The sequence below is a fragment of the Pelodiscus sinensis genome, chromosome 2 (assembly GCF_049634645.1).
Source record: "Pelodiscus sinensis isolate JC-2024 chromosome 2, ASM4963464v1, whole genome shotgun sequence".
NCBI classification, from domain to species: domain Eukaryota; kingdom Metazoa; phylum Chordata; order Testudines; family Trionychidae; genus Pelodiscus; species Pelodiscus sinensis.
Window position 1 is genome coordinate 62,711,756 of NC_134712.1, and position 27,365 is coordinate 62,739,120.

Here is a 27,365-nt window from a genome sequence, read left to right on the forward strand (position 1 = left end):
GCACAAAAGACAAATTTAAATGAGAAAGAAGCCAAGTTAGCTTGGTGTACACATCTGAATGCTGATTTAAGAAAAAGCTTGGGTTTGAGTTGGCAGTAGAATCAGGTTAAAGTGTGAGTTCAGTTGTGCCAAAATCTTGCAAGCTGGTCTCCTGAAATTGCAGGCCAAGATGGCATCAGTAACATAAGATCAGTTAAAATCTCACAAAAATAACTTCTGGTGAAATTTTACAAAGCACCATGGAATGCAGACTCCATTTGGTTTGAGAACTATTCTGGAACCAAAACTGTGTGTGAAGGTTCAAAGACACCCAGCTAAAATTTAAGGTGTGTGTGATCTGAGGTTCCCATTATTGACCATCTTAACTTTAAATGCTCTCAAACCTGTTTATGATAAATTCAGATGTGATGGAAATCCTCTTTATGATTAGGGTTGCCAGGTGTCTGGTTTTGAACCAGACAGTCCAGTATTTGAGCTTTCTCTTCAGGAAACAAATTGAGAAAATATAAATGAGGAAATATAAGTGTCCAGTTTTTTCTAAATAAGTTGTAATGTAGATTGTGATGTAATGTCAAGTGTGTCCGGTATTTTTGTTGAAACCATCTGGCGACCCCTATTTATGTGATGTAGACACAAAGTATTGCAATGGGATTTAACACTGTTCATAAAGGACTCTCTCCCTGGATGTAATACAGATTCAGGAACTCTCTTCATTGCCTAACAGCTGAAAAATAACTCCACCCTCTCCCATGATGACAGGGAGATCCAGTGCTGAAAGTCCCATGGAGATATGTGGTGAGGCTATAAAAAGACACATTGCTACTGTTTCTTATTTGAAGTTGAAGAGGAAGGCATTTTGTTGGTGCCCTTTTGATGAGCAGAATGGAGAGGAATCATCTAATTACCTGGATATAGTAGAATTGTGCCAATACTGCAGTGAACCTGGGAAGAAAATGATGAAGAGGTTTACACTAAAGTGATATGCAAAATGTAAAAAGCATAACATGTTTTTATTTTTATTTTTAATCTAATGAAGAGGACATAAATGGTAACCTTTTATTTATGATTTTTAGTCCACATGTGTATGTTAATGTGCATGCATTGCAACTAGGATTGTCAGATTTTGTGTGACTAGTGTATTGTTTATATTATAGTATTGTTAACATATTATAATTACATAGAAATAACCATTTAGCCCTGGTCTGCACTGCAAACATATATCGATATAACTATATTGCTCGAGGGTGTGGATTTCCACACCCCTGAGTGACTCAGTTATACCAACTTCACTCCCCAGTGAAGATAGCACTATGTTGATGGGAGGACTTTGCCTGTCAGCATAGCTACTACCTCTTGGGGAGGTGGAGTATCTACACCAAGAGGAGAAGCTCTCCCATCTGCGTAGGTATCAACTTCACTACATGCTACAGTGGCGCAACTGGAGCACTGTAAGCATAGAAAAACCCTTAGTTAAATTCAGTGCTGTTGTTATTGTTCTGTTTGAAGGGATACTACATGTTAAACATACATTTGAAACATGCAAATCAATATCAGTCTAAAGTAAAAACATTTTTGTTAAATATATGCGGAAATCATAAGAACATCAGAACGGCCATACTGGGTCAGACCAAAGGTCCATTTAGCCTAGTATCCTGTCTACCAACGCTGGCCAATGCCATAAGCCCCAAAGGGAACAAACACAAGTAGTACTGTAATTATCAAATGATCCTTCCTCGGTCACTCATTCCCAGCTACTGACAAACAGAAGCTAGGGACACCATTCCTGTCCATTCTAGTTAATAGCCATTGATGGACCACCTATCCTCCATGAATTTATCTAGCTTTTCTTTTAACCTTGTTCTCATGTTCTTACGTTATTGCTTTCCTTCCTTCGTCATTCACTTTCTGTTGCTGTGCTTTTCTTGTATGGTGTGTTACATGAGATTAGACTGTAAGCTCTTTGTGGAAGGGGCCATTTATTTTAACTGTTCTATAGTATAATAATTTACCACACTATCCAATATCCACAATAATCTTATTATTTATTATTTAGCATACTTTTATACTGCTTGAATAAAGCTAATCTGTTTTCTTTGCTAATGGCATGTTTCCACTCCATTCATTGAGGTTCTATTTTTTATGCCTACATTTCCCGCCTTCATGTAGTTTCAACATCATAGTATGTAAATGCAAGGAGAAATAAGACTTAGAAACTCAATATGCCACTTTTCCTTTCTACTAGGGAACAAAATCCCCGTGGAGAGCCACAGCACATGCTAAGTGGGTGGGTTAGCATGGTTGGCGTAGTTTTCCAAGTTGAGAATTCTGTAATGTGAGGTCACTCCACCTGACAGGGATAATATAAGTTTCTCATACATACATGGTGGTTTTGCTCCCTACTTCTCCACTCTCCCCTACCTGGATTCAATTCCTTTGGGTTTCTACTTCTCTTTAACCTTGATGCTTTACCCTACCCTAAGGTCTCTTTATGCAGGGACAGATCTTTAATTGGTGAAAATGTTCATAGTGAAAAGCCATCCCTTTCACCGTGCCAATCTGTAGACGCTTACTTTGCTCAGGTTTCTAGTAATACCTGAGCAAATCAGTAGCAACGTGTAAAATCTTTGGTTGCAAATCCACTTTAAGATCTTGTTTCCATGCTATACCAGTTCAGAATAACTTCAGGAATTGTGATAAAGATTAGTCAAATCAGTGGTCCCTCACGCCCAGTGTCCTCTCTTCCTACAGTGGCCAATGCCAGGTGCTTCATAGAGAATGAACAGAATAGTAATCATTAAGTGATCCTTCCCCGTCATCCATTCACAGGTTTAGGCAGAGGCTAGGGACACTTCAGAGCATGGTTTTACATCCCCAGCTAGCCTCATTAATAGCCATCGATGGACGTATCCTCCTGGAACTTGAAATACTACTTTTGTTTGTTTTTAAACTTGCTATCTATTAATTTGATTTGATGACCAACTAATATAGCAATTTTTAAATCAAGTGCAGATGTTTTTCTAAAAGATACGTGCTAGTAATTATGTTGGGGAAGTTCTGTGGGATCAGATTAGATGATCATAGTGAGCCGTTTAGGTCTTGGTGAACCTATAAGTAACAAAATTCTCCTATGTCTGCCTCTTTGAATATTGCTTGTACTCTTGGCCTTTCGTTATATGACTTTCCATATATGCTTGTCTCCATATATGATGTTATACTAGACTAAGGAATAAATATGCTCCTAATAGCTGCTGAGCTTGCTCTGATGTACTCACTCCTGTATCACTGCAAAAGGAGAACAGGAAAAGAGGATAAAATTGCTCTTTGCAGGAGCTAAATGTAGTTGGATTCCTTGAGCACACAGAGTTCACAAGGGTAGCACTCACAGAACCCTAACTTTCACAAAGAGGGCAGGAAGGTGTGGAGCTGGCTCCCATGAGTTCTGGAGTGACTCCGTGTCTGTGGGTTGGAGAGCTACAGACACTGCACCCTTGGAAAAGGGCGGGGGTACAAAAGCACTCTCTCAGGAATTCTGGTTGTATTACCCCAGTTTACTAAAGTCAAGATATACCTCCTCTTATCATTTCTCCCCTATTCATAAGGCCTGTTATCCTGCCAAAGAAAGCTATGTCGCTTTCTGTAGTACTCCTTGCTATCCGAGTCACTTTCCATTTTGTAGATGTGTACCTTCCTAAAGTGAGTACTTGTATTTGTCCTTATTGAATTTCATCCTATTTATTTCAGACTAAACTTTAATCCTAGCCAAATCATTTGCAACCCTCCCAGCTTAGTGTTTCCCACAAAGTTTAAAAATGTACTCTCTATGCCATTATCTAAATAATTGATGAAAATATCGAACAAAAGAAGATCCATGTGGGACTCTACTTTATATATCCTTTCAGCTTGACTGCGAACCATTAAAAACTACTTTCTAAAAATGGTTTTCCATTATAGAAGTTCCACCTAGGTTGTATTTCCTCAGTTTACTAAAGTCAAGATATACCACATCTACAACATCTCCCCTATTCATAAGGCTTTAAAGAAAGCGATCGGATTGGTTTGGCATGATTTTTTCTTGACAAATTCATGTGATGCTTGTTTATCGCTTTCTTATCTTCTTTGCCAATTGGTTGCTTAATTATTTGTTCCACTATATTTCTGGGTACTGAAGTTAATATGACTGGTCTGTAATTCCCTGGATAGTTCTTATTCCCCTTTTTATAGATTGGCACTATATTTACACTTTTCCAATCTTCTGGAATCTCTCATGTCTGCCATGACTTTTCAAAGATAATCACTAGTGGCTCAGATATCTTGTTAGCTCTTTGAGTATTCTAGGAGTACGTGTGTCATCAGGCCTGGTGACTTGAAGACATCTAACTTGTTTAATATGTATCTTGTTTTTTCCCCTGTTGTAATCTCTGACCCTACCTCATTTTTACTGGCATTCATTGTTAGGTGTCCAGTTGCTAATACATTTTTTGATGAAATCTGAAACAAAAAAATTATCCATCATTTACACAGTTCCTGTGATAGTCCCACACAAACACCCACATAATTGAGAAACAGGCCTTCCCTGTCTTTGGTCTTCCTTGTGCTTCCAATGCATTTGTGGAGTGTTTTCTTGTTACCCTTTATATCTTTAGCTAATTTAATCTCAGTTTGTGCATTGGGCTAATTTGGTCTCTACATACTTGTTTTATTTGTGTATATCCACCCGTTGTAATTGCACTTAGTTTCCATTTTTTGTAGGACTCTTATTTGTGTTTCAAATCATTGAAGATCTCCAGGTTAAGCCAGGGTGGTCACTTGCCATACTTTTTCTTTCCTATACAGTGGGACAGTTTGTTTTTGTGTCCTTAATAATGTCTCTTTGAAAAACTACCATCTCTCTTGAACAGTTTTTCTCCCTTAGACTTGCCTCCTATGGGCTTACTCTGTCAACTCCCTGAGGCTGTGTCTGGACTGCAGGCTTTTTGCGTAAGAAGCTTTTGTCGGAAGAGCTCTTCCACAAAAACTTCTGCGCAAAAGCACTCCACACTGCAAAAGCTCATCAAAAAAGTGATGCACTTTTGCGAAAGAGAGCATCCAGACTGCATGGACATCTCTTGAAAGTAAGCACTGATTTGCATGCACAGGATGGCCACAAGAGCACCTGTGTTTTTTCCTCTTTCCTCTTTTTGTGCAAAAACCCTCTCTTCCCCGTCCACACATGCCGTTTTGTGAAAGAACTCTTTCACAAAAATGCATCTTCCTCATAGAAAGAAGAATACCAATTGCGCAAAAACCCCTTGAGGTGTGGACGTTCCATGAGTTTTTGCAGAAAAGCAGCTGTTTTTCTGCAAAAACTCTGTAATGTAGACATAGCTTGTGTGTGCTAATGTCTGTCTTCTTGAAATCCATTATCTTTATTATTCTGCTTTCCTTTCTACCTTTACTTAGAATCATGAACTAATTATTTCATGACCACTTTCACCAAGATAGTGCTTTCACCTCACATTTCTCCTTTCCTATTCAGTCCTGCTTTAGCTATTTCCAACCATAATGCTCACTTTCCCCTTCAAATATATCCCCTATTCTCAAATGAGACTACATGCTTCAGGAAGATCACAAAACAAATACAAATCAATTATCTATTTGGTATATTCCTCCAGTTTTACTTGTAGATTTACCTTGCATCAGATTAAATCGTACAACTTTTAATAATAACAATCATTAAAAAAACTAACAATCCCATCAGAATAAATTGTTTAGATATAAATATATGTATGTCTTACTTTATACATTCCAAAAAATCTATATTTTATTCATGATTTATAATTAATGTATATGTATATAACATATATATTTGAATATTCATACAATTCACATGCTATTTCTGTATGATTTATTTCTTTTGCAGCTGAATAAATGTGTGGGTGTTATATGAAACTAAAACTAGTAACAAAAGGAGAGAATTTCTTTTTTCTGTATGTAACAGTTTATGAAACATTTTGATCCAATGTTAATTTTATAAATGGCTTTCCTTTTCCACAATTCCCATGAAAAGTATTCAGCTAGATGAAGACCCTTGGTAAAATTTTAATGGGCCCCTTGAAATCTGTTTGAATTTACCTTCTGAAAAAAAAGTCTGTCTAATGGGAGCTGTGCAAGTAACAGCGGTTGTTATGCTTTTGAGGCAGTTTTTATTCCATATATAATGGTGAAACTCTACCATTGTAATGTATCAGTATTTAAATAAAATGAAATTATTATGTAACAGTTTGAGATGATTGGGGTTTTGTTTGTGTGTAGTTACTGTTTTGTTTTAATGTTTTATTGATTTGCAACAATATTTGTATTTTTTACAGTCTTTTCCTGGTCCAAGTCTTGAAAGTGAAGATTTTAATATACCTCCCATCACTCCTCCATCATTACCTGACCACTCACTGTTGCACCTGAATGAAGTAGAGTCGGGGTACCACTCTCTGTGTCACCCAATGAACCATAATGGCCTGCTTCCATTCCATCCACAAAACATGGACCTACCTGAAATTACAGTGTCCAACATGCTTGGCCAAGATGGAACACTGCTTTCAAATTCACTTTCTGTGGTAAGAATTTTTAGTCTTTGATTTTAGGGCTAATTTAATTTATGTTGCAATATATATTTAAATTACTGTCAGTAGGCTGTATCCAGGGCTCCCTGACATCATCACAACTAGTTCTGCTGTGCCCCAGGTTTACTCTGGTTACAAAGGATGAAATCCTGCCTCATTGACTCCAGTAGAATTATTACTTCGGTGCACTGATGTCACTGAGAAGAGAATCAGGCCAGTGTTATTGACTTCAGCTGAAGCAGGATTTAGCCCTGAATGACTATGTTCCGTGTTTTCTTACCAGGTTCTTTCTATTCTGATTTGTCTGTGCAGAGGGATGTACAGAAATGTGGTATTTCCTCTCCTGTTTGCTGTACTTTAGGAAAACAGCAAATCTCTCTTTTTTTTTTTTTTCACTCCAGGCCAAATCTTGTAGCCTTTTTACAATTTATTGTCCTTGTCCACACCAAACTCCCATTCAAGTGATTGGAAGAGTTCAGTGTTTGACCTGATCCTGTCAAATAGTCATTATGGGGCTGGTCCTGTGAAAAGTTATATTCTCTGTCAGTTACATTGCTTGCAAGAGATGCAAAGTCAGTTTAAATATCCTGTTTTTCAAGAGACCTAAAGAAGCTGCAACCTTTTTGTATGCCAGCTGTACACCAGGTTACCAGTTCTGGCCTCAGTTGTACTTCCCAGTTGCTACTGACTTTAGAAGTTATGCCCTCATGTTTCAGAGCAGAGTATGACCCTCATGGGTATGTTGTATGGGAGGAAAAAAAAAGTCATACAGGATTAAGGATACATATCTGGGATATTTTTAAAATTTTGCTTGTACTGCTATGAAACTTGCAAAATACATTATTCAGCCTCCTGGAAAAAGAAAGAGAGTTGAATGGTAGGAAAGGTTCTGAGAATCAGAAGTTCCTAGAGAAAGTAGAACTAGCACTTGGCACTTTATTAAAGAGGAAAAGCAATGTTTCATTGAATTGATCTCTTTCATGAGAGAGCTATGGTTTGGAAACTAAGCATTCTTTTAAGCACTGATGTTCCACATTAGCCTTTTGCAAAGAACTATGAAGAAAAGGCCTTGAGAGTCTGTAGAGTGTCACAGTGGATTATTGAATCAAGGGCAAATACAAAAAAGCTGAATAGTATAACTAAGCAATTCTGCTTTGGGGAATTTATGTAGATGAGGACAGAAACAGGTAAATTAAGGGAAGTATGCATTGGGTGGAATATGAAAAGACACCATATTTACTAAATGAATCCTGATTAATGATAGTTAAATTAAACATGATAATCCAAATATCATTTCCTGCGCTATGGACATCTTTCTTCTTATGATCCGTGATAACTTTCCACCTTGATCAGTTTGCTAGAGGGCCACAATTTCCATTCTGCAGAATGTAGGTATATTCTTATATCAGTGGTGGGCAATAATTTTTAATGGGGGACCACTCCAAGATTTTGGCAAGTGGTCAAGGGCCACATTTCTAACAAGGTGGTTTGGGTTCTGGGGCAGAGGTTGGGTAGGAGACTGGGGTGCGGGAGGGGGTGTGGCATCTGAGAGGGAGTTTGGGTGAAGGAGGGAGTTGTTATCTGGGGCAGAGGCTTGGGGTGCAGAGTCCAGGAGGGAGTAGTATGAGTGCAGGAGAGGATCTGGCCTGAGGGAGGGCCTCTAAGAGGGTGTGCAGTGTCTGGAAGGGATTTGTGACCTGATTGAAGGGGCTGCAGAGGGCTTGGGTGATGACTTGGGTCAGGGGAATGGGGTGCAGGGCAGGGAGGGGATATGGGTGCCAGAGAGGATTCTGGCCTGGGGGAAGGGTGCAAGAAAGGGTGCAGGGTCTGAGAGGGAGTTGTGGGGGTGAGAGGTACAGAGAATTTGGATGGTGGCCTGGGTTTGGGAGGTAGGAGGCATTTACCTAGGCAGTTTCCAGTCAGCAGCCCTGCATGAACCTGAAGGCTGCAGTCACAAGCTGCTCCACCTGGCTTCGCTCTGGGGAGAGAGAACAGGGAGGGAGGGAGGAGGCTTCATTGGCTGCCCCTGCCGCCAGCAAAATATCTGAGCTGCTATTGGTTGGAAACTAGCCAATGGTTGCTGAGAGATTTTGCTAAGGCGTGGTACAGAGCACAAAGCCTCCCTTCTCGCTCCCAGAATAGAGCAGCCACATTTAAAGCAGCTGCCACTGTGCTGTGCGTAAGGGTCCCAGCGAGGCAGCCTCAGGCCAGATTTGGTGGCTTGGCCGGCCAGATTCGGTCCGCTGGCAGCCTCTTGCCCATCCCTGACTTATATCCTTGAAGAGTAATGTTCATTATTGTGGAAGCAGATTGATGAAGTAATTTTAGTTTCAAGTCCAGATACCAAAAAGTACCTGTCGACAGTGAATAGCAAACAATATATTTATATAAAATTAAAAGTACAGTGTTTTTTTTCTTTTCCAAATAAAAATATGGACATGGAATTTGTGTACTTAAACAAGCATAGATTCCTCAGGCTTATGCCAAACACATGTTCCTATTAATTGAGACTACAATATATTAAAGTATATTTTTTGTGTTCCAAGGATACTGTAGGCCCATCTTTGTCTTTACATAAAGTATTGTATTTGTTGCCACAAAGTCATGTTGAAGATTGAGCTACATTTGAACAACTTTCTCTTGGATGAAAGCCTTTCTAACTTTATTTCTGACCTAAGTCTGTCTTCTCCAATCTTATGCTCAGCTTCACTGGTTTGCAGCCTCTCCCTTATTCCCACACACAGTTTCTCTTTTAGGCCGTGTCCAGACTCAGGGGTTTTTTCGGGAAAAGTAGCCTTTTCCCAAAAAAACTTCCCCTGCGTCCAGACTCAAGCCGCGTTCTTTCGAAATTATTTCGAAAGAACGAGGCTTTTCTTTCGATGGCGGTAAACCTCAATTTACGAGGAAGAACGCCTTCTTTCAAAAGTTCCTCTTTTGAAAGAAGGCGTTCTTCAATGTAAAGAGGCCGTCTTCGAAAGAGAGCATCCAGACTCGCTGGGTGCTCTCTTTCGAAAAAGCGGATTTCTCTTTCGAAAGAAGCCTGCAGTCTAGACATAGCCTTACTTGTTACTTATAACTCAGGTGTTGCCTCTAAGTCAAGTCCTTTGCACACCAGAACTCTTTAACTCAAGTTGTGCTAGCGCTTTGACCTGGAGTTGGCTGGCCTGTCATGTGATACATGTTACAACTCTGGTTAGCAGTTTGACAGCTAACACAAACACTGCGTTCAGCTGGAGTGTTATTTTGCGTGCTCACTTCTGGAGTTAACTCAAGTGTAGATAACTGGAATTAACTCTGCAATGAATATAGTGGTTCTACTTTGCTTTTAGTGTTCCACAACACCATGGAAGACAGAGGATTTGGTGAAAAGACAGTATTATATTTATTTGCATTTGAAACATATTCTCTCATTTTTATAACACAGAAACTTTAAAAGTTTCTCTTTCTGCACATCATTCTTTTTGGTATTACTCATCGCCACCCTTAAGTTTCCTTTTTACTATCTTGTCTAACACTGATCCTTACCAATAATATATGCCCAAGTATGTTAACATGTTTCCTGACCCTGAAACTCCTTTATCTATCTATTTCTCAAACTTTTCCAAGTTCTTATGATCATATATTCACTAATATCGATCTCGTAAAAATTTGGACAGCAGGCAACTAACTCCATTTTGCAGGTCACTAATAATTTTTTTTAGTAGAATTGTTCTCAGCATTGAACCTCTGGGTTGTTCCTCACCTGACCCATTTATCCTCTTTATTAGAATGTACTGGGTTTAGGCCATATTCAGGTCTGGTGGAAGCAGGTGCAGTTGCATTGAATTTGGCCCTTTACTTTCATCTTTTCTGTTAACCTATTCTCAACCTGTATTCATATTTTTTTGCAATGATACCTACATTTTTGTATTCTGTGTTTCAGCTATTGGGTGGTCTGGAGTTGGCTGACACCAGCTCAGTTTGCACATTTTTAGATAATGACTTAGTTAATGTTAAGCTGATGGAAGTAAACAACTAAACGCAGTAAATACTGGGGGTATAGATCATGGAATTTCCCTTTTATCTCAGCTAGAAAGTGTTTGCCATTGTAAAATGAGAATTTGCCTGAGTAAGGACTGAGTAAAAAATAGTGTCTTTGGAATTTTGCTCAGTATGATTAGAAGAAGTCAGTATGCACCATGCACCAAAAGCACTCTTTCAACAAACTCACCCTAAAACTGCTGGTTTACTAAAACGTAGTATAGACCTCACTCAGGACAAAACTTCCATTTGAAAGCCCTTTGAGTAAAGACTGCAAGATTTGGCTCAGTATCTGTAAGAGTTTTCATCTGTATAAGTGCTTAAGCACACAAAATAAGAACCTGGTACCAGCTCAGGGAATTCACATTAAGGATCAATTTCTTATGGATTTTTTACTCTGTGGGAATTCTCTTTCTGAAAAATGTTACAATGCTGTGAGATGGGACTTTCCCATTGCCATTACAGTATCTGACAGTCAAGTTGGGAATTAGCCTGCTTTGAAGTTTTGAGATTGATTGAAGTCTCTCTCTACTATTCAAAAACATCACTGAGGTTTCCCTTTTCCTACATTGTGCTGTCAGTTCCTGTTTGCTTCAAGATTTTTATCTGGGTCTCTGTTTTTTACCAAAGTAATGTGCACACATTCGTTTTTTACAGTATCTTCAAATACAAATTTCTCAAGACATTTCATTTATATTGTAGGTTTAACAGAGCTTAATATTTGTACAGAATTTCTTCTGATATTGCAAAACACAGACTGGTTCCTCAAGTCAAAGCCAAGAACTGTGTTATGTACAAGAAAGTTTAACATGGACATAACTGAGATATGGCTACAAATCTAAGATTTCTTAGACATCTGAGATAATCAGATAATAATGTTGCACTAATTATATTGTAGCAGGTTGATTTGTCTGTAATGGAAGCGAAAAGGAGCTTTTTTTCCGTGTATTACAATTGCGGCAGCTCCTTACAACTAGATAGATCTGTCTCTGTTTCTGTGGCGGATGTCAGCCTCTCTAGACTTCTGTGTGCTGTATAATCTTCCTGAAATGCTCCTTAAGACTGCAATAAATACCCACAAGAAACGTGCAAATAAAGCTGGCTGCACAGATTTCTCATGAGCGGCTACATATATCTGCAAAATGCCTTTTAAGGTGCTAAAGAAGAATTTAAATATTTCTGTACATTCATTTGCTCAATACAAAGTTATAGACACTCACCCAGAATTTGTTGACTTTCTGATGGTTGTTTAAGCCAATCCGAATTAAAATTCACAGTGCAGTTTTTACATTAAGAAAACACCAGTATTGTTAGAGTGCCTTCATATTAATAGTTAGGTTTTTTTTAAGAGTGTGGCTTATAATGGTGTACAGAACATTTACAAGAAAAAATAAAAGGGATTTCAATTCCTCTGAATGCTTCAAGTTTCATCTTTTGAAGTTTAAAGTTGAAGAGATGTTAAAAGGTAATAAAATAGGTGGCTTCATTTCCAGAATGTTCTATTTGTACTGGCAACAAAAGCTAGAATAATGTATATAGTTGGGTTTATTGTTGGTTTTAGTAGACAGTCAAGGAACACTTTGAATTCAAAGGCTACTGTACAACTGTTTTGACAACCATCACATCAGTAGGTAGTGTGCAGGACATATGAAACTGGAACAGAAATGTTTCTTTAGGTCTATAGGGAGTTCAGTACATCAGTGAATTCAGATGTATTAGAGCAGCATGAATTTCTAATATGTTGCTATTATGGAAAAGACCACTGGCATATTGAATAATGTAGCTTTCAAAGGAGAGCAGAAAATGTGATTACAGACAATTTCATTGCTGTTTTTAAAATAAATATTTTCAAAAATCTTGAGGTATTTTGTTTCATGTTGTGCATAAAATATGTAACAGTGGACTAAAGCTAAAGCTCTTTTAGGATACCAAAGAACAGATGATGTCAGCTATAATTATTCAGATGTGGAATAACAGAAGCATTAGTTTAAAATAAAATGGATGTCACAAGGGCCTGTGTCCTTATATAAAAAAAGCAATAAAAAGAAATTATTTTTCCCACTTTGACAGAAGAATAAAGGCAATGAATAATTATTTAACATTATGTCCCAATTCATCAAAGCCTGCACAATTATATATTTTTTCATGAATTATTTTTTTTAGCTATGCAGTCCATGAGAGTGTAATATCTTAAACAAAATGTGCCATTGTAATGGAGTGTAGGAAATCGGACACTATTTTGTTTTCATTTTCCTTATGTAGAATGCAGCTACTATTTCTTATTAATAGAGCAATTGCTAATAAATCTGATGTAGGAGATTGTTGGCCTAGCTGAGACATGTTTAAAATAGTTTGTTTTACCAGCTCCATACATATTATTTTAAATTCTGTGTTCATGACTAATCTTGTGGCTCACCTAAACGACTGATTTTTTTTTTTTTTGGCACCTTTGAGTGTTAGAGCGAAGCACTGAGTCAAACAGAAATTTTATATTGCTGATGAACAAAACTGATAATTTTCTTTACCATAACAAAACAAAAGATTTTCCCCTTATTAATCTAACTGTTGACATTTGAATTGTGTTTGAATTGAAGAATATAGTCCTTTTTTCTGCCCTATATTTCATATGTCACTGGTACCAGATACTTTTAGTCTGCAGTGAATACTTCACATTTGAACCTCATTACAAGGCTGGTTTTCAGTTTAGATGAAAATTTACTCTTATTCTACACAGATCTGCTTTTACCCAAATGTTATTACTGTGAATTATTGCCCTCAGAAATGCCAAATCATAAAACTAAGGTAATAGAACACCTCTTGTTGAAGCAATGAATTTTTATAATCTCAAGCCCTTTCATTTTGTAGGGTTGATCTTTTTTACACAGTTCTGAAAAGTCTGGGTTTTTCATTGAAATTACCCTTGACAGGCTGAGAGTCATGGTAGATTGTGTGTGTGTGTGGTGTTGAGCAGCATAGCCAAAAGAATGTACACCCAGATCTTCAGCTTTTGTAATTTGATGTAGCTTCATTGTTGACAATAGAGCTATGCTGATTTATGCCACTGTGGGACTTGATGCGTAATGTTTCGCTTTCCTTACTCCTCTTGCCTCTTCCAGTGGTCTGACATTGGAAAGACAGTTTTTATGACCTGTGAAGAAGAAAAGGTTAAGAGATGATTTTATCAGGGTTCTGTAAACAGTTATGTCCTAAGTGAGGAGAAGGTACCTGATAATAGAGCGCTCTTCTTTCTAAGTGTGTGTCTACACAGCACAGTTATTTCAAAGGAATGTCTGTTATTTCAAAATAGCAATGCAAGCGTCTACACAGCAATTCTGTTATTTTGAAATAATTTCAAAATAACGGACGGCTTATTTCGAAATCTGTAAACCTCATTCCACGAGGAATAATGCCTATTCTGAAATAGCTATTTTGGGATAGCAGTAGTGTGGACGATCCACTGCTGCTATTTCAAAATAGCTCCTCCCCAGGGCCATTCAGACTAATTTCTCCCTAGTGCCTACTAGAACTCTAAATTGAGATAGCATGTCCACATTAGGGAAGCCTGCCTTGGACTGATTTTGAGGCTTCCCTGTAGTGTAGACATGCTAATTTGAAATAAGCTATTTTGTTAAAAAAAATAGCTTATTTCTAAATAAGCATGCTGTGTAGACGTACCCAATGAAGATAAGCTTGAGAAGGGGGATTCAAAATGCAGCTATAGTGTACAATACAGGTCAAGTCCTGTGCATGGAGTTATCTTTTTTCTAAGACAGAGGCATAAGAAGATCGTGGGGCTAGAAACTGAAGCTAGAATAAGTGGAAACAAAGCATGCATTAACGGTGAGGGTGACTAACCATTGTAACTAGTTCAGTGGTGGAGACTCTTGGAATTAGTATATTTCACAAAGTAAACAAAAATTGTGTAACATTTAAAATAGAATAAGTAAGGTGACAAATTTCATTTTTGAAGAACAATCTTTCACTGTTATCCTGAAAATAATTGCTGTGATAATTTTGGGGAAAATATTTTGGAGAATTTTTTTTCATAGCAATTACTCATCATCCAACTTTATTCATGTTTTATTCATTACACAAAGTGGTGAAACAAAGCGAATGATGACAATATTAAATCTTATCCACTGCTAACTAGCTATCACTGCAGATATAAAGAGATGGGTATGGGCTAACGATTCGACTGCATGGATGGATGGTTAATATATTATGGAGTTAACGCCTGGTGGTAAGTTATTTGGCATCTTGTTCATGCAGCTCCCGCATGAGTGATTAATGCACAAGCAGCATCACAGCTGCAAGTGCCAAACAAAACAGAAAAGATAGTATGCAAATAGAGAAAACCTAAAACATGGAAATGTCAGAATTTCTGAGATTTCCAGCAGCAGAGATGCTGACTTTAATCTGCTGCTTTTAACATTGTGTGTAGATGTCAAAAACAGCAAGATAATGAAATGTTTCTGAAGACTCACTCAGGCTTTGGCAGAAACACTATAGTCATGTTAAGGCCTATTGAAGCAGTTGAAATAGAATGTCAGTTTCAAAAAGTGTGAAGATGCTTTTATGAAGAGGAAAAGAAGGCAGGAGCCCTCGCTACAGAGTATAAGGGAAAACTTGTGCATCAGGCTGAAAGGCCTGCCTCTTCTGTTGCTGTCCTACTTCACTACTTTTCTTTAATTAAGTGGAATGCATTTGCTTTGCTTTATTCTACATAAGAACATAACATAAGAATGGCCGTACTGGGTCAGACCAAAGGTCCGTCTAGCCCAGTAGCTAGTCTGCCAACAGTGGCCAGCACCAGGTGCCCCAGAGAGGGTGGACCGAAGACAATGATCAAGCAATTTGTCTCCTGCCATCCTTCTCCAGCCTCTGACGAACAGAGGCCAGGGACATCATTTCTATCCCCTGGCTAATAGCCTCCATGAAATTATCTAGCTTCTCTTTAAACTCTGTTATAGTCCTAGCCTTCACAGCCTCCTCTGGCAAGGAGTTCCACACGTTGACTACATGCTATGTGAAGAAGAACTTTCTTTTATTAGTTTTAAACCTGCTACCCATTAATTTCATTTAGTGTCCTCTAGTTCTTCTATTATGGGAACTAATACATAACTTTTCTTTATCTGCCCTCTCCACATCACTCATGATTTTATATACCTCTATCATATCCCCCTTCAGTCTCCTGTTTTCTAAACTGAAAAGTCCCAGTTGCTTTAACCTCTCTTCATATGGGACCCATTCCAAACCCCTAATCATTCTAGTTGCCCTTTTCTGAACCCTTTCCAAGGCCAAGATATCTATTTTGAGGTGTGGAGACCACATCTGTACACAGTGTTCAAGATGTGGGCGTACCATAGTTTTATACAGGAACAGTAAGATATTCTGTGTCTTATTTTCTATCCCTTTCTTAATAATTCCTAGCATCCTATTTGCCTTTTTGACTGCCACTGCACACTGTGTGGAAATTTTCAGAGAACTATCCACAATAACTCCAAGATCCCTTTCCTGATTTGTCATAGCCAAATTAGTCCCCATCATAATGTACGTATAGTGGGGGTTATTTTTCCTGATGTGCATTACTTTACATTTATCTACATTAAATTTCATTTGCCATTTTGTTGCCCAGTCACTCGGTTTGGTGAGATCTTTTTGGAGTCCCTCACAGTCTGAGAACAACTGAAAAGATACTGAATCTTAAATGGATCACACTGACCTTACCTTCATCTCAGCCCAGGGGGCACAGAGCTATAGCATATAGAGAACAGCAGTCTCCATGTGCAATACACTTTACTGATCAGAAGCAGTCACCTGTGTTCTGGAACCCATATGTTGCAGAGGCTGCACCTCTATAATGGTGACTGGAGAAGCCAAGGACTTTATCTGAGAACTCCGTACACAGGACTTGACTTGCACTGTGCACTATGGCTGCACTTTAAATTCCTCTTCTCTAGCATATCTTCTTCCATCTGTAGGGTAGTAAGTGTTCTACAAAACCACAGATGAATCCTAGTAAAAATGGCCTCCTCAAATCATATAGCTGTGATTTTTTTTTCATTTTTCCATTTATCTCTTTTAAAAGTTTTTACAAAACTTTACCTGCCATGATTTTTGTTTCAAATAAAATAATTTGCTCTTCTTTTACCCAAAGTAAAAATAAATGTTACTACTTGAGGACAGCCCCACAATTAAAAAAAACAAAGCTAGTGTGCAGATGTGCATTGGAAGGAATCCTGCGCTGTAAGGCAGGAGATTTCACTTTCAAAGTGTAGGAGATTCTAACTACCAAACAACAGGAAATAACATGTTTTATTTGTTGTTGTTGTTTTTTTAACCTGTGGTAGTGTTCCTGCTAAATCCAAATTTCAACAGAAAAATGTTAATTTAAACAGAAAATTTTGAAGCAACCCCACCTTCCTCAAGGTGGACACCCTCACCACTAGCTACTCTTTTTTTTTTTTTTTTAAATAAAATATAATCCCCTTCTCACTCCAGCTGTTTCTGTCTTTCTCTTCCTTCCCTGTTGGCTAATATGCTGTGCTATTTTCACAGACACTTTGCAAATGCCCTTTCCCTCTGTCCTTCCAGATTTGGGACTTCCGTAAAGACAGTGTGCTTACCCTCACAGTATCTGACCCTATATCTCACCCTCAGTTTACCAGCGGATGGGCTGACCTATAGTCCCTCTCATACAGGCTTGCACTGAAATGCTTTCATGAGGACACATTGGAAACACACCATCTCCCTCTATCTCAGTACCTGGTAGTCTCCCAGTATATTACACAATACACTTCAGACTTCTTTGCAGCTTAAGAGAAATGTTACTTTGCTAATATAGCAATGGATGAACTTATACTGAACTGCAGTTTCTTTACAAAATAGAAAAAAAATATGAGTATTATAGCACTGCTGACTTTAGGAGTTTGTGATCATGACTGCTGCCCAGGAATCTTTGGAGCCATATTAGAGAATTATTCCCAATTGCTTATTTGGAGGGCTCAGTACTAAATTCTAACCAAAGGCAACCAGGTCTGATGGACCTTTCTAATCTAATATTTGTCAATATCTTTCAGTATTGGTTATTATTTCATAGTGCCCTGCAGTTATTAGATATTTTGCAGAAGACCAGAGAGCCTCTGCTCCAGTCTAAACATTAGACATGACCTATTGAATCAAGGTGATAAATAGCAATACATAGCAATACAACTATGATCTTCTTGTTATTGTTTATTTACACTATAGGATCCGCAGGCATGGACCAGAACTCCATAGTGCGAGGTGATGCGTAAAATGGAAAAACTATGGCCCCAGTCCCAAAAAACTATTCATTTTAGGCTAGTCCACATAATGAGTTATTCTATGCAGCTTTTGTGGATATTTAGATATATGGAAGATGGAGAGATGAGTGTTAATGTTAATTAACTTACTTAAGGGCAGCTGTAGGTTTGCAAAAAGGATTAAAATAAGTTCAAGATGGAGAGTCAGTGTAGAAGGTAGAACATTGGTGTGTTATGGTCTTGTTGATCTTTAATGAAGATAGGCATGAGGTTCTGGCTACAGGGACTAGTCTCCATAGGACTATCCTGATCTGGAGATGCTGCTGGTAGCAGTGTTAGCAGTAAAGCCATTATTGCCTGAACACTCTTCAGAAAAGGGAATGCAAAAGACAGGAGGAGTCTAGGTCTAACATCTATAGGCCTCTTCTTGTCTCCTGATGGTGTCAGTTGAAGGATCCATACCATCTATCATCCCTGGATTGAATCCAGAACTCAACCACAGGCCTCTGCCATTTGAATAAAATGAATAACTCCACAATTCTGAGTACCAGGCTGCTATCTTCTCTGTGAGCTGGTTACTGAAGGACACACAACAGACTTAGCCAGCATGCTGCACACTTTAACTGTTTAAGGAAACTTTGACCATATCTCTGAGATCCACATAAATTCACATCACCATACAACCTCATGGATTATCAGCAGGGATACAATCCCTGGCATTTGGCAGCAAAGCTTTTGAGTTACAAAAATAATGTATTTAGCTGACTGCAGCACTAAACTTTATGATGAGAACTAAATTGGGATGGAACATATGTAGCTAGCCACAAGATGTTGCATTCATCTCTCCTGTTCCCTGGTGTAAGAGGAGATTGAGACACAGAAGGTGCCAAAGGGCTACCTGGCTTTCCTCAACTTGGTCTGATAGTGACACTGCAGTGTTAGCACTGTTGTGGAGCTGCATATTCTGGGTCCCTGCAACCCTTGTGTTGAGTGGTCTCCCTTTAGAAATTTTGAATCTCAGCTTGCAACTGTTCCATATACAGTCACTTGGATTTCTGTGCATGGCAAGCTTAAAGGATGAAACCCATGATAAGAATCAAGTGTAGGTGTATTCAGAGATGGAACCTCTAGTAACCTTAAAAATTATCTTCATTCCCATATAAAGAGTTTTAGAGATTAGCTCTGTAACTAAACTGCAGTTCTTACATGTAAAAAACTTACACTCAAATGTAGGATACCACTTTATGAAGTTAATTACCCCTCTCTCTTTCTTTATGAGGTAGCATAAAATGTGTTCAGAACTGTAGGCTTAGTGCTGATCTAGCTATTAGATACAGCTTAAGTTGCTTGAGCAAAAAAGTTTGCATTATGAAATAACAATTGATGATTCTTTTTAAAACTTTGGGCTATTTAGAAAATGCACTAGACAATAGCGCTAACAATGCTTTGCTCTTCTATAGCAACTTTCCTCTGAATATGTCAAATTGCTCCACAGTCATTAATTAACTAAGACTTCATATTCCCATTGCATAACATTACCTATGTTTTTTATTTACATTAACCCCTCATTCCTTCAAGGCATTCAAGGAACTGTGTAGCAGAATAAAAACAAAGGCATTTAAAAAAAAACCATAATAAAATCCCATTCACTCAAAATACAATCATACAGAGGCCCAAGTTGAAAAAAAGAGTGATTGAGACAGATTTCAGAAGAGTGACTATAAATTATAGGATCTAACATATCAAAAGGATGTGTGACGAATTTGTTCACAGAGGTCCCCTTGGGGCTGTCACCCAGTGTGCTGCTCATGCCACAGAGCCTGCCTCCCTGCCCTATGGGGCTCCCCACCACCCTGTCCAGGCGGGCCACAAATTCTGGTCTCCCGCAGGCAAGGCACAGAGTTGGGGTAACAGCTCCCAGCTGAGCCACACAGATACTGAACCAGCTCAGCTCTGGGAGAGCTCAGATATAAGGCCATTGATTGCACACAGGAATAAAGGAGGACCGAAACCCAAATAAATCCATCTTAACTCTGTATAAGAGTTTTACAGAGAAACCTCATAAGTTAAGCTCTCTTTATCAATGAAAGGGAGATATTCACAGTGGTTGCTTCCCCCGCACCCCTCCCCACCATAACAATTACAATATTTACACTGGGCTTGATAATAAACAAAAGTGTTTTCTTAAGTATAAAAAGTAAGATTTAAGTGATTGCAAGTGAAAACCAAAGCAAGCCAGCTAATCGTAATACACTAAGGGCACATCCACACTACAGCATTATTTCAAAATAATTTCATAATAACAGGCTTCTTATTCTGGAATAATAATCCCTCAGTTCACGAGAAATAATGCCTATTTCAAAATAGTAATTTCAAAATAGGGTGTGTGTGTATACAGTGTAGTTGTGGTTATTTCAAAATAATTGGCCTCCAGGGCTTCTCACAGCTATCTGGGGGTATGTCTACACTACCACCCTAGTTTGAACTAGGGTGGTAATGTAGTCAACCGGAGTTGCAAATGAAGCCCGGGATTTGAATTTCCCGGGCTTCATTTGCATGTTGCCGGGCGCTGCCATTTTTAAATATCCGCTAGTTCGGACTCCGTGCCTCGCGGCTACATGCAGCACGAACTAGGTAGTTCGGACTAGGCTTCCTATTCCGAACTACTGTTACTCCTCACGGTGTTCATGAAAGTCAAGGAGCTGAGTTGTTATTCCATAATAGCTTATTTCAAAGTAACGCTGCAGTGTAGATGTACACTCAGAGAAATTGTTTCAAATTATGTTCCTCACTCTTGTCCTTATTTGCTTCAAAATGGAGTTGATGTTTCTCTGATCTGGTTCTACAGCTCCTTGTGTCCTTAAGAGTTTTTATTTTCAGGTCTCTCCACGTGTATTCTCTTAGGGTGTGGGTGCCATTTCAAAGGCCCACTGAAGACAAAAAGACTGATTGTTTTGCAAATCCTTAAATAGACTTCCTTCAAGGAAGGAATCTTCTATTTTTCACTCCCCATTCCCATGGAAGAATACCAGATTCAAGATGGAGTCCAGAACCAGCTGGCCTGGTCACGTGCCTTTTTAAGAACAACCACAATTTGGGCTTACAGGAAAAACAAGCCCATTTGCAGCTCATTTTTTTGAGCACTGGGCCACCATGCTTCCTTAAGAACCACTAATGGCATGCATTAGGAGACTTAGATTAATACAACATGTTTACCATTCATATTTCTAATTTACATAAAAGAATGATATACACGCAGAAATCAGAACCACATTCAGCAGATCATAACTTTAAAAATGTCACATGATGCATTTTTCCTAAAGTGTCTTCAGGTTATGCATATTCATAGTCATAAATCAGTTTTCATAAAACATGGGGGGCTGTGACATATGATATGATGGCCAATCATTGAATAGTGCAGTGCAGTGAAAGCAAAGCTAGCAAGGTATTTAAGGATCTCAAAAGAAACAAACATAAAAACTATCCATCACTTAACCTAGGACCAGAGTAAAGATCTTGTAGTGGATATGCTATGATCATGATAGTTAAACCAAATAAGCAGCCATACAACCACATTCTGGACAAGTTGAAAGGGATAGAGCAAACCCTGCAAGAACCCTGCAAAGATACTTGAGGGATAGCTTCACTAGTTCTTGAAATGTAGCCAGCTCTGTGGTTCAGCATAACACTGCTAATAGGCCATTTGATCCACCAGTAATACTACTCCTGCTGGCATTGAGTCAGTGTTGAGCTAATATTTGTGCAAGCTGTTAGGGATCACTGGGTTGCATCCAGTGGCCTAGACCCTCATTTGTATCTTTGATACAAAAACAGTACATTTATCAGGCTTGTTTCAGTGTCTGTTCACCCATCACATACACCATAGTCCTGGTCAGCTAAAGCAGTGTCCTTCTGCCATGCCCATGCATTCCTGCATGCTCCCTCTTCTGCATGGAAATCCCTTCCTGATCACCTCTACAATACTGCCTTTTTCTGCCCCATTATGGTTACTTTCAATGTTCATGGTGCTAAGGAAACTCTATCCGCTGTTGGGAGTGTTTGAGCAAAAATAGTTCAGCTATTTGCGATTTGTAAAATATTGTGCAATACAACAGTGCAATGTCAAGTTTTTCTACAAAGTAAAATACCTGTGTGAAACATCCCCTGCCATTGTGGGGACCTCAAGCATTGGTGTCACCTCTGCCTTTCTCTGCAGAAATCGGCAGTTTTGTTGACGGCGGTAAACCTCATTCTATGAGGAAAAACGCCTTCTGTCGACAGAGTTCTGTCGACAGAAGGCATTATTGTATCTACACTTTCATGTCGACAAAGCGGTTTGCTTTGTCAACCCAACTGGATGTAGTCTAGACGCACTTTGTCGACAAAAGCCTATAGTCTAGATGTACCCAATATGTGGGTGAAATTCAGTGGGAGCTATACAGGTCAGATTAGATTATTTATATGCTCCCCTCTGATTGTAAACTCTATGAAATTCTTGCACATTACTCTGTGTGTGGTAGACAGAGTCCTGTTTATATGAAGAGAACACCGTAAGCCATACTTCTTGTGATCCTTATTGTTTAGCATTATTATTTTTTATCTGTATTGCTATCCCATCCCCACATAGAGGAAAACACTATCCGGACTCCCAAAGCGCATCTTTGCTCACCTAAAAAAGGCAAAGAAAGAAGGATTTGGGGAGGGAAACAACATACAAGCAAAGTGATGTGTGCTGAGAAGCACATCTTTCTATTTACACCTTATCTTTTAAGATTTCTTAACACAATAAATTCCCCCTTATCCATGGTTTTCTTGATGCAATATACAGTACTGTGGGAATTCTACAATTTTACTGTGGCTCCAATACAATAAGACAATATATTGGCCCCCAGAAATAGGCCACTTTATTTTGTAATTATGTTATATTCATAGTTTAATGCTTTAAGGTCTGAAATGAACCTTAGAAGGTTGTATTGCTGATTGAAAACAATGGGTGGGATTTTCAAATGCATTCTGGCCTAATTTCAATCATGTTGAAGGCTAATGAGAGTTTTGCCATAACTTCAATGGAAGCAGACTTAGACCAATCCTGAGTGTTTTAGAAAAAGCAACCTAATATGTATAGCTCTGGTTTCTGACAATTTTTTTAAAAAAATACAGGCCCTTAAACATTTTAGTTCATAAGTTTTATTTCTTTAGGTCAAGATCCACACAGGACCATTATAAATGTTAAATTATTGTTAATATGAAAATGAAAAGATAATAAAAGATGTTTTGAGGCTGTAGAAAAATATGATGTGATACTTTATTGTGTTATTTGAGAAATAATACATGGTTATGCAAATAAAGACAGTATAACAAAGTTGCATCATAGTTAAAGTTACTTATGCAGCCTGAAATCTTGACCTTGTGAACTGACCTTGTGAACTTGACCTTGTGAACTGCATGCTATTTTAATGGTCTGCTAACACATGTTGCTGGAGCCTTAAAAATACAGGATGAATTCCTGCAGGATGAATCAACTGAATAATACTGAGTTCTTGCATAAAAACAAACAACCTGACCATATACAGGATAGACCAGGTTAAGAGAGTCTGATCCAGAACCCATTTCAATTAATAGTACTTGTATCAGACCCTTCAAGCCCTAGAATTATCTGTATAGAAGCTTTGTATACAGGTTTGGCATATGTGGCTAGAAGAATTAGGAAATCAATAAGTGAAAGGCACTATAATATATCAGTTCAGACTTCTTCCATTTGCAGATGACCTGATCACTTTCAACAACAGTGCAAAAGTAATCAGCTTTCCCCAAATCTATTAGCACATTATCTTTAACCAAATCCTGTTAGCACATCACCTACCTTGAGCAAAATAATTTTCCATGAAAACTCAGCTGCAGAATTACAGAATCATTCATGTCCCCATTTTCAACATCCTGATTATTTATAATCATTCATTATTTACAAAGTTAGTGTGGGGGTATAAATTATTGTGATATCTAGAGCATGTAACTAGAAATAGTGGGATAAAAATAAGCACAGGAACATTAAGGATGAACATCACAACAAAAATCTAATGCTTGTGGAGTAGTCTGCTCTATTAGAGCTGAGGAATGTATACACTAGGGAAAAATCCTGCATTGACTGGGAGATGGAATAGATGATTTAATAGGTCTTTCTATGAGAAGTAATTTCTATAACTAGTTGATGCATACAGTTGTGTTCAGGCATTTGGACTCATGTCTTGTGTCTGGCAAACTATTTCCTATGAAAGGACATAAATTACAATAAATAGATTTTGCAGATGATGAGCTGCATGGCACACCTGGAAAGAGTTTCCTGTACTAGTATCCAAAATATCCATGCCAAAAGCAGAAAAAATAATAGACTCTCAGACACTACAGTGGATACATGGCAAAAACAATATTGAAAGGAACATTTTTTTTATTCTAATAATGCTTTTGTGGGGGGGAAGATACTACAGCAAAACAAATGCCTTGAAGCTAGGTAACAACAAAGATACCACTGAGATGGGGGGAAGGGCAAGAAAAGCAAGCAAGCATTTATTAAAATGTTGATGCAGATGTAATTAGATCCATTTTAAGACCAAAAGTTTTATGCAGAAACTGACAGAAGGATACGCAATAATTATAGTTTGCTGACAAGCTGAATAGAGGTTCCTTTTTTATCTTCTGGTTTTAGGAAACCAAACTGTAAATAAATATGCAGCTTGACAGATTGTAATTGCGATCAGCAAGGCGTCTTTTTCATTTAATCAGATGGTGTTATTAAAATGGGGTTACAATTAAACATTTTATAATGTGACGTAAAATTCCATTAAAATTCTCCAGCAAACAGTAATTTACATTTGAAGCTTGTGAAGCCCATTTCTATTTGCAGAAATGTTATTGGCTGTGACCTTCCACTGGTTAGGTCTCCGTTTGCTGTTCTCTTCCTACTTTGATAAATGATATTGAGCATCCACTTTCTTCACCTCACAATGAAACTTTAGATATTAGTATTGCCTATTTATATTAAATTATTTTGACCCCTGAATTGGAATATGCCAGCTAAAAGAGAAGGTTTCTACCAGAGGAAATGTAGAATTCACCTGAGGCAGTATTGACTTTTATGTTTAACTTACAAATATTAGGTTTCATCAACCTTAAGCATGTAGTCAGTTTGCAATTAAATCTGTTTGAAGCAAGACTAAAATGAAATATTTTAAAACATAAATAGCCACCCAGAATTAACTGCAGTATCTAAGAAATTATTTCATGGAAAGACAAAATGTAACATTGGATTTACCATTACCTATATCTAGATATAGATAAAAATGAAATCATTGCAGAAATTCTATGGGAATTTTGTTTAGGAATATTTTAAAATAATGCTCTGATTTGAAATGTTTGATTTACACATACATGCCCATTATTCATCCCCATTCTCTTGATATCCTGGATTGTAGAATTAAATTATTAAATACTATAGACAGAATGAGTCTATTAGGTCAATGTTTTGTTCCAAAAGAGGAAGTAACCAGCAGGACAGTAATTTTGGACTTTACTCTGACATACAGTGAGGAATTGGTAGTGAATCTGAATGTGGAAGGCAATTTGGGTGAAAGTGATCATGAAAACATAGATTTAATGAGTCTAAGGAAAAGGAGTAGCAGAAAAAAGACATGGCTTAGCCTAACAAAAAGGTGGCAGAGGGGATATGTGATTGCACTCTAAAAATACATCAGAGGGATAAATACCAGGGAGAGCAAGGAGTTATTTAAATTAAACATCAGTGTGGTCACAAGAACAAATGGATATATTCTGGCCATCAAAAGTTTAGGCTTGAAATTACATAAAGGTTTCTAACCATCAGAGAAGCAAAGTTCTGGACCAATCTTCCAAGAAAAGCAATGGTGACAAAGAAATTGGCTACAAGACTGAGCTTGATAAGTTGATGGAGGAGATGTTATGGTGGATTGCCTATGATGGCATGTGACCCATTGGCGACTGCCAGTATAAAAAATCCCCAAAGATTTGGAGGCTTGACACTAGATTGGGAGGGCTACAACTTACTACTGAGAATTCTTTCCAGATACCAGCCAGGTGATATGTGCCCACATGCGCCAGGTCTAACTGATCACCATATTTGGTGTTGAGGATGATTTTTTACCCCATTTTTTACCAGCCAGATGATATGTGCCCACATGCGCCAGTTCTAACTGATCACCATATTTGGTGTTGAGGATGATTTTTCACACTGGCAAAGACCCTGGGGAATTTTTACCTTCTGCAGCATGAAGCATAGGTCACTGGTGTAAATGGTGAATTCTCTGTAACTCGAGTGCTTTAAACTATGATTTGAGGACTTGGCTTAACAAGGAGATCTTGCATGATCTCAAAATAAAAGGAGTCATATAAAAAATGGAAACTAGGACAACTAACAAAGGATGAATATAGGCAAGCAACACGGGAATGCAGGGGCAAGATTAGAAAGGCAAGGGCACAAAATGAGATCAAACTAGCTACAGGCATAAAGGGAAACAAGAAGACCTTTTATAAATACATTAAAAGCAAGAGGAAGACCAAGGACAGGATAGGCCCACTGCTTAGTGAGGAGGGAGAAGCAGTAACAGGGAACTTGGAAATGGCGGAGATGCTCAATGACTTCTTTGTTTCGGACTTCACCGAGAAGTCTGGAGGTGTGCCTAACGTAGTGAATACAAGCAGAGAGAGGGTAAGTTTAGAAGATAGGATACACAAAGAACAAATTAAAAATCACTTAGGAAAGTTAGATGTCAGCAAGTCACCAGGTCCTGATGAAATGCATCCCAGGATACTCAAGGAGCTGATAGAGGAGGTATCTGAGCCTTTAGCTATGATCTTTGAAAAATCATGGCAGACAGGGGAGATTCCAGAAGACTGGAAAAGGGCAAATATTGTGCCCATCTATAAAAAGGGGACTAAGAACAACCCAGGAAACTACAGACCGGTCAGTTTAACGTCTGTCCCAGGGAAGATAATGGAGCAGGTAATTAAGGAAATCATATGCAAACACTTGGAAGGTAATAAAGTGATAGGGAATAGCCAGCATGGGTTTGGGAAGAACAAGTCATGCCAAACTAATCTGATAGCTTTCTTTGATAAGATAACGAGCCTTGTGGATAAGGGAGAAGCGGTGGATGTCATATACCTAGACTTTAGTAAGGCATTTGATACGGTCTCGCATGATATTCTTATTGATCAACTAGGCAAATATAACTTAGATAGGGCCACGATAAGGTGGGTGCATAATTGTCTGGATATCCGTAGTCAGAGAGTTGTTGCTAACGGTTCTAAATCCTGCTGGAAAGGGATAACAAGTGGAGTTCCTCAAGGGTCTGTTTTGGGACCCATACTGTTCAATATCTTCATCAATGATGTAGATATTGGGATAGAGAGTACGCTTATTAAATTTGCAGATGAT

The 27,365-nt window shown here is 38.3% G+C and overlaps 1 protein-coding gene across 4 annotated transcripts in view; it reads left to right on the top strand.

Moving 5' to 3' along the window:
• Nucleotides 1-27,365, top strand: part of TOX (thymocyte selection associated high mobility group box) — a 295,231-nt gene that overhangs the window by 151,496 nt on the left and 116,370 nt on the right. For all 4 annotated transcript variants that reach the window (XM_006113630.4, XM_075920651.1, XM_075920650.1 and 1 more), the window contains exon 3: nt 6,348-6,590. In XM_006113630.4, the coding sequence (XP_006113692.2) occupies nt 6,348-6,590 (243 nt within the window). The remainder of the gene's footprint in view (nt 1-6,347; nt 6,591-27,365) is intronic.